This window comes from Rhopalosiphum maidis, chromosome 4 (assembly GCF_003676215.2).
Source record: "Rhopalosiphum maidis isolate BTI-1 chromosome 4, ASM367621v3, whole genome shotgun sequence".
In the NCBI taxonomy this organism is placed as follows: Eukaryota; Metazoa; Arthropoda; class Insecta; order Hemiptera; family Aphididae; genus Rhopalosiphum; species Rhopalosiphum maidis.
In genome coordinates this window covers 26,101,646-26,110,693 of record NC_040880.1, presented here as the reverse complement: position 1 = coordinate 26,110,693, position 9,048 = coordinate 26,101,646, and the positions used below count along the sequence as shown (strand labels likewise).

General features: G+C 28.9%; 1 protein-coding gene across 2 annotated transcripts; it reads left to right on the top strand.

Moving 5' to 3' along the window:
* The first annotated feature begins 2,852 nt into the window (after positions 1-2,852).
* On the top strand, positions 2,853-8,982 carry LOC113560434 (glycoprotein 3-alpha-L-fucosyltransferase A-like). Of its 2 annotated transcripts, none has more exons than XM_026966301.1 (6): positions 2,853-3,097; positions 3,280-3,321; positions 4,276-4,306; positions 4,390-4,700; positions 5,488-5,912; positions 7,480-8,982. In XM_026966301.1, exons 1-6 carry the CDS (start codon positions 2,978-2,980, stop codon positions 7,778-7,780), a joined length of 1,230 nt encoding a protein of 409 aa, XP_026822102.1. In that variant the 5' UTR covers positions 2,853-2,977; the 3' UTR covers positions 7,781-8,982. The 2 variants fall into 2 exon arrangements, with proteins under 2 accessions (XP_026822102.1, XP_026822101.1); XM_026966300.1 differs by having other exon boundaries at positions 4,273-4,306.
* The last annotated feature ends 66 nt before the right edge of the window (positions 8,983-9,048 follow it).

The window sequence follows — 9,048 nt, the reverse complement described above, 5'->3', positions numbered from 1 at the left end:
ATTTTAACACGGAAAAACTAAAGAGGTAGTGTCGGCAGACCGTCGCACAGGTCATCGTGATACTCTGTAAAATGATGATAATAATAATATCGTTCCGATCGCCGTGCCCATGTCTGTGACGCGCCTCCACCGTACCCGGAAACCATCGGATCTGTCAGTGACAGTCACTGCCGCCTGCCGACATCTATTTTATTTGACACGTCAAACGTCGTTGCCGTCACTATCAGGACCGCGTCGTTGCTCACGCTCAGCTACCAATAACCAATACCGTATTCCGACTATTCCGTTACTAATGTTAACTATACGAAATAACATTATAATATTATTTATATGAATCTATTTTTACTGTTTTGCAGCATTTACTATTTACAGAAAGATTTTATTAGATTTTTGAATTAATATAATAATATGGTAAAAATATATATTCGTATTATTATTATGGTGATTAAATACTATAATAATATAAAAAAATATACTACCTCTACTGGTCCTATTATATTAATAACAGTAACATGAATTACCTATTTTAATAGCTATACAATATTATGTATATCAAAAAAACATGTCACGAATAAAACACGAAATATACTTATAGTGATATTGCCATACGGTATACAAGCTGAATTGCTGATAATTTTGCTAGTAGCCACAAGTACATATATTGTATTTAGTATTATAGTAGTATAATGTTGTTACTGTAATAAATAATATTTAATGTTTAAAAATTATAAATAGTTATTTAAGTTGACGACAAAAGTTAAATCAACCATTTATTTTGACATATCATGTTAATTGCATATCGATAATAATAATATAATAAACTAACAATTTACTAATCCAATTAAACATTAAAAATTATTTTCATTTAATAATAATTTTTAAATTTTTATTTGAACTTCCATTTTGTATAAGAAAACAGCGGTTTTGTAAACATTTCTTTTGAAAAGGTATTAAAAATACTATTATAAAAATGTATTTTACAATGTTTAGTACAATTACAAATATTTTTTTAAACTTTTTACTGTATAATATATTATATTATGTATATTGTTTATCAGTATAACTACCTATTATGTTACTACTTACCATGGATTCTAACTATTTCACAAATACTATTATACGTCTAACTATTGAGAGATAAATGCATATTATTCACAATTCAATCACATATAGGTATTTCATGTAATATTAATATAGAACCCTTATAAAATAGAATGTAGAATTTTTTTAATTCTAATCATTTTTGACACATTTTTGTAAAAAATAATTAATAAAACAGACTCTATAGTATTTAAATATACATATATATTTAAATTTTGTTAAGACTACTTTTAAATTACACTTAGAATACCATAAAAATACTATTGTATTTGAATACTTTACAAGATTGGAAAATAATATACAAATTGATGATTTCCTATAAAACCTGCTTTGAAATTACGCCACTTACCTTAGAGACGCTTTTTAGCATGATGCATGACACTAGTTAATTATAATTTTCCACAAAAAAATTAGTAGACGTAAAATGTTAAAATAATTACAAAACCAGCAACAAAAAAAAAACAAATAATTAATTTAATAAAAAAAATAATTTTGATTTTTTTCACAATCAATTTTTAGTATTAATTTAATAAAATATAATATTAAACTTAAAAACCGGAGAAGTCGCTCTGCTGTAGTTCTGTACAGAACATGGGTCACCAAATAGCGGCCTGTAGGACGCATACGGCCCCCAAACACATTTTATCCGGCCCGCAGACAAATAATAAATAACACATTATTACGACAACATTATATGTGTTATTATTGTAAACTATTATTTTTGTTAAATATTATTGGTTTTTAGATAATATAAATATGTACTTAGAATTTTAATGGCCCTTCAAAAATATTAATTGAGGACCCCTATCTGGTATAGAAGATGTCAAATGTACCTAGCAATGGGATTGTTGAATCTGAATTCAATGATAGATCATTGAATACGATAATAAACGATTCTAAGCAGAGACGGTACCTAATCTAGATTTTTTATTTTTTAATATATTTTTATTGCTATAGGTAAGTAATTATACCTTAAATGAATCCAAATATTTTTTAAATTCCAATGTAATAACTTTGAAAAAAACATATTAATTATTTGAAAATCATTTTGTATAATTTTGATTTGAAAATCTTTGAAGCAAATTTGTTTTGTTTATCCTTATTTTGAGTTATTTTATTTTATGGTTTTTAGTACCTACTTATTAGTACTTAGCATAGGCGCGAATAAGAGGGGCTTGGGTGGACTTAGTCTCTGCAAATATCGACCGAGTCCCCCCAGTTCATAATCTAGTAATTAGTAGTAATTTTTACATTCTGTGGTACTTGGCATTTATTTTTTTTCAAAACTAAAAATGTAATAGGCGGGGGATATTTTATGGAGGGTGTTTCCCTCCAAAATGTATTTTAATTATATTATGGGCTTTAACCCCCCCCCCCAAAAAAAAACCAAAACAAGCTTGACTTACAGTATAAACCTTGTAGGTAGTGTTGCATACCTATTATAAAATATTTATTTACTTTTATTTAACTTAGCATATTTGGAAGTGCAATAAATAAATAAATAATTATTTATGCTATCATAGTTAATATATTAATTTATTACATTATTATTTTGCTTCAGATCGTATACATATAAATAAATAAACACAGGTGTTCTGACAATTGAAACATTTGAAACTACACTACAATTTAAACACATAACACTATGTGTTTAAATGTATAACACATTAATTGTAAATTTGTAAATGTACAATTATAGTAAAGTTGAAATTTCTATATATTTCTACTTAAACTTGGTGTACGATTTTCAGTCGGTCGTCAAATATTGTTTACTAAAATAATACATTTAATACAATATTAAACACAAAACCGTACATAATATTTTGTGCTCGTATTACTTTAATAATATATTTAACATTTTAATATTAGCTGAAAGATGGTGGAGATAAGATTTTCGATGTTTTACAACAAACGTCTACTAATAATTAGAACTATAATATTATTTATGTTCACATTAATAAGTTTATTGTACATGACCATGGTTTATTTCAATAAAGTAAGTGTTTCAAACTAAAACAATGTACAAAAAACTAATCACTATCAGCTGCTATGTATATATCCGAATATTATATATTATACAAGTTAATTTACTTCTTCGGTATATTTTTTATCCTTTAATAATGCATTTTAAAATTCTTGATTTTGGAATTTTTAATTATTTAACTTGTGTATTTTCAGATTTTAAATCATGGAGGAAGGGTTGATTGTAAAAATTGCCATGTAAGTACTTTTCAAAATTATTGTAAAAAAAAAACTAAAGATAAAACGAGAACTTTTAACAAAAATAAGATATCAGATTGTTGTATTAATTCAAAAATTTTGTAAAATAATTGTAGAAATTTAAACTTTTCACCAAATATATTACGTATATTATCATTTTCTAGATATGATATCAATTTAAAAATGTTTTGGCCCTTTTGGTGTTATTTATAGACATTTAATTTTTTTTTTATTTAAAATATCACATCAATTAGTATTTAAAAAGATGTTTTAGATCCATTTGTAGGGTGAAGGTGGGTGAAAACTTGTGGTTTAAACTTATAATCTTTTATGATTTTTGATATTTTCATTTGGAAACCAGTGATGAACCCTTTATAATTATAAATTTCTTAAATCAAGCTCTAAATAATATTCTTTTATTTATAAATTTGATTATTAGTGAAATTACTATAGTAAATTTAAATATAACAGAGTTAAATGGATTATTTTGGCCATAAGGTATATTATATTATAGGTCTATAGAACCTATGATATTATGCATTAGTTAAACTGAAAAAAACATACGAGTACAATATTCTAGCCTTTAAGCTTAAGAGGTTATTAATGAACTATTTTAACCAAATATTAAGCAACAAACTAAAATATAAATATATTAAAATGTAACCTTATCATTAGCTAATTAATATGTATATATATAATATTAGTATATACATTATTAATTTATGTGCAATCGTATATTAGGCAATATGTACACAGAAACAGTTCAGTTACAGAAAAATAAACTATACATACTAACAATATTTTCAAAATGTTTTATAATCCACAAAATATTGAAGGTGTTACTGTTACTCTTACCTAACCTAACCTTTGAAGATGCTCATATACCTTATTATTATTATGCCTATTTCAATTTTGTGTTTAAATCGTTAAGTTTTTGTAAATTGTTTTCAGCAGGATTCCATCTTAACTGTCAATAATACAGATTGTAAGCCCAAAGTTCACATCATAATATTATAGTTTAATTTCGTTTATAAAACGACATACCTACTAAATATAGCCATTATATAGGTACCGATAACGAATTCACTAGTTCAAGATTGGTGTGGCCGGAACAGTTACCGCGTGGTGACAGAATTATAGAGCAAATGTATTACGTACCTAAAGGCTACAAATACCTGAAGACACCAATCAAACGGATTTTAATCTATACCGGCGCCGGCGCTGCATGGGAGGTGCCTAAATCCGACCAGGGTGAGTTCTTTGGATGTCCCGTGAGTCAATGTTGGTTGACGTTAAATAAGTCATTGGGTCCGGAAGTTGACGCGGTGATATTCAGGCATTCTTATAGTCGCCCTAAATATTGGAGGCCATCCAATCAGGTAAAACAATTGCTAGGGCACTCGTCAAACAAAAAACGATTCTGTTCAATGCAATTGACAATTGCAAATAACCTTTTACTTTTATTAAATGAGTCATATTCTTTAGTTTAAATATTTAAAATCCTTGTTCATTGTGCTATGGTAAATCATAAATTAATTCAGTGAAACTTCCATACAACGAACTTCCATTTCACGAAATTTTCTGTTCAACGAAATATTTTTAAGAACTATGACTTTCATTGTTAATGAATACGTAATTTTATTTAACAAATTCCTCCATATTACTAATTTTTTTTTTTTGCACATTCGACTTCATTATATGGAAGTTTCATTGTAGTAACATTATTTTTTTCTTAGTTAACATTATAATAAACCAGAGATTCAATTTTAAAGGCCAACTATTAAATATATAACTCAAAATATCATTATATATAGTCTATTTGATATTTTGATGTAATATCAAAGTTGATAATGATAACTACTGGCTACCTACTGATTAATGGTTTATAATAGGTATATGCGTATAAATATAATATGTAATAAAAGTGGCATTCCAAAATATCTGTAGACTATATCTATTGAAATGTACTTATTCATATTACCCTATAATCAAATAAAAATGGAAAAGGTTAGTCATTAGATACATATAAATATATATTTGATACGTTGTATGAGCTGCAAAAGGTTAAAACATTTTCCTATACGCGAGGATTTTGAGTTATGGACAATTTTATTGATACAACGAGTACATCGAGCGTTATACTTTTTTGTTGTTATTATCCTTTAGATTTGGATTTTATTTAATACCGAAGCTCCATATTCCACTGACGTCGTAAGTGACGCCAACGTATTTAATTGGACAGCTAACTATCGCTGGGACAGTGATGTGCCGCGTCCTTATGGATATTTCATGAAAAATAATCCTCCTCTGCCTCAGAACGGGGAAAAAAATTACGCTGAACATAAGACTAAGAAAGTGGCGTGGTTCGTCTCGAACTGCAATCCGAATAGTAATCGTATGATTTATGTACAGGAACTCGCTAAACACATTTCAGTCGATGTGTATGGCGGTTGCGGAACGCTCGAGTGTCCCCAGACACAAGGAGAGAAATGCTTTGAGATGCTAAAAAATGATTATAAATTTTATTTGTCTTTTGAAAACTCGCATTGCATTTATTATGTAACCGAAAAATTGTTCCTGAATGCACTTAGGTGAGTTTAAATGTTCATCAATTATATAATAATATTATTCTATTAGATCTCATAAAACATTTTAATAACTTCATCCTTTATTACACTTATTTCTGATAATTCTCGAAGATAGCGTTTGATAAACATATGCACTTAACAATAGATTTTTAGTTACTAAAAGGAAGGATTACAGAGAAATTATTTTAAATTTTCAGCAGTGTTTTTGTTCAAAGTTAGACATAATTTATAAACACAAGTATACCTATGTTTACAATATAAGTATAAATATGATGCAATTAATGTCAATAATTAAAATTTATGATTTCAATGATATTTGTTAAATTAATGATTAGGTATACAAGTATGACGTATTCCCATAAACAACCAAATTCTGTATTTAGTACACATTGAACTATAGTGTTTGGGCCGGGAACGTACAATAATAGGCCGTGCGCCCGGTCACCAAATGCTTCGTTCGTACTATACACCGACTGACCTGTATATAACTAATAATATAATAATCAAGTATTTAACATCATATACTATATAAAGAATATGGCGATTCGCGCCCACACTATATAGATATAATAATATAATGTAAAAAATAACTATAATTTAGACAAACGGCGATTCGCGCACGTCAGATATTATATGATATAAATACAAGGGCGGATACAGTGGTCCTAAAAGGGGGGGGTCAATTTGTTAGTTATCAACTAAAAAATGGTTATCGCATCTATTTAAAAAAAAAACTTTGTTGGAATATATGATACTTTTTTTGTGAATGGGGAGGGGGGTGCAATTGCCCCCATTGCCCTCCCCCCTTGTATAAATATATAATTAAATAATGCCGGCAATACCCCGGCGATTAGCGCACACGGCTAATTCAATATTGGCGATTAGAACTTATAATATATAAGTATAGAACACAATAAAAAAATTGTAAAAAACGTCGGAGGTTGAATATAGAGAAATATTCCAACTTTTATTTTGGACTTACTCTTACGCGACGACGGATGGAGAACGGAGACTGGTGAATTACGGCGGCCGTGCTAATTATCCGCGCACCAGTAAGTTGGCGGCGGCCGTGATCTGAATATTATAAGATAAAATAATTCACGATAAATAATACTAATAATACAAAAATAAAAATAACAATTAATGTACGTGTGTGTGAGTACGCGTGTTGTAATAATTAATAATCATAGTACTATATTATAATTGCCTTGTGGGCTCAAACTTATAGTATTGGGTGAGTCGTTGTAGTCCTCGGGTTTTTTCATATATTTTGTTTTTTTAATCAGTCATAAATCATAAGTGTATATTTTAAATACAAAAGCCCAAAAATACATTTTATCAATAATTGAGCTATGATACTCACAAAAGTATAAACAATCGTTTCGATCATTCAGATAATGCTATATACCTTACCTATTACCTATATAGTATTAGTCTTCAGTTCAGAAATTGTCTCATAAAAATATGTAAAATAGAAAAAAATGTATTACATTATTATTTTTTTTTCAAAAATCAAAACTTTATTTAAAATTAGATTTATTATACAATATATATATATGCGCAATTACAGCGTGTTGCCAATCGTCATGGGACCAAACCGAAGCGATTACGAATTAATGGCACCAAAAAATTCGTTCATACACGTCGACGACTTTGAATCGCCAAAACAACTGGCCGATTATTTGCACTTGTTAGACGACGACGACCGGCTTTACAATAATTACTTCCAGTGGAAGGGCTCGGGCACGATAATCCATGACACAGGTTTTTACTGCCGGTTGTGCGCGATGCTCCACGACACGGAACGCGCGTCCAGACACTACGAAGACGTCAACAAGTGGTGGAGAGGCCCGGGCACGTGCCACCGTTGAATGTTGATCATAAATATTCAGTCCCGGCTCGTGTTTAAACACACCTAGGTAAATTTGAGTTTTGCCACTCCTTACATGTACATACTACATCAAATCTTTAATACAAATACGTTAAATTTTAAATGCCTCCTCTGAAAAATGTTGCCCTAGGCGTGAATGGTGGGGCTACGTTGCCTGGTAGCAGGCACGTATATAGGGGGGTTTTTGGGGTTCACCCCCCTCCACGAAATATTTTCTTGTTAAGGAAAAAATTGTTTTATTATGTTGCGGTACAATTTGTATTGCTAAATTTTAAAACCTAACCTAACCCCTTCCTCCCCGGGAATTTTTTTTTGTATACGTGCCTGCCTAGTAGATACCTTGAGCCGGGCTTGTAAATACTAAATATTAAAATAAAAGTAGATCGTAAGTACAAAGTTATGTGTTATAAATGGTATAATTCAAATATGTTCAAAATAAATACAAAATATATACAATTGTATAAACTGTCAGCAGGTTAATATATCGTTATCAGTTGGAATTTGTTTTAGGTTAAAACGTAAATTAATAACAAAGGACTGTGTATTATGAATTATGTATACAATGAATGTGTTTTAATGTTTTATTTACAATAATTAAAATAATCGTAATGACGCACTACAGGTCTACAGAGGTGGTTGGTTTAATATTAATCATACTAATAAAGCATTAGGAATGCGATATTGTCACCGAGCGACACATTGTTGCTTATATTGTAATTTTTTAATAATCAGAAATTGTAAAAAAAAACATAGTTGCATATAAGTCCTAGCCCTAATTATTAGAGTCAGTGAAGGAAGCATACAAATGTATAGTCTGGAGACGGAAAGAGTAAAAAAACGTGTTTTTTACTTGGAATGTGGTTCACATTATGAGATTTGCCTGATTAGTTTTAAGGTTTTACGGCACTGCCTTGGGACAGAAGTATGTATTAGTAAAGATATGTTTTATAGGGCGCTCTTTGCAGAGCTATCTAGGCTATGAAATAGAAAGTCTTTATTTAAGTAATCCAAATCCATTAAAATCATCATCATACATTATTTTTTTTTTTTTTTAGGAGGTATATGATCCTCTTTTTATTGAATTGGTTTGGGCATAACATATTTATACTTAAAATCTGCTATCTATAATAATTTATAATAATTCAGAAGTAGATAAGTTATATACAATTAAATATTATGTACATTTTAATTTTAATTAAGTAATAAATTATAATTAAAAAGAATAACACTGATTTAGAAATTCAAGAT

Coding starts and splice junctions, on each gene's coding strand:
- LOC113560434 (XM_026966300.1), top strand. CDS start 2,978: ATGGTGGAGATAAGATTTTCGATGTTTTACAACAAACGTCTACTAATA. Junction 3,322..4,272: donor TTGATTGTAAAAATTGCCAT/GTAAGTACTTTT, acceptor AATTGTTTTCAG/CAGGATTCCATCTTAACTGT. Junction 5,913..7,479: donor TTGTTCCTGAATGCACTTAG/GTGAGTTTAAAT, acceptor GCGCAATTACAG/CGTGTTGCCAATCGTCATGG.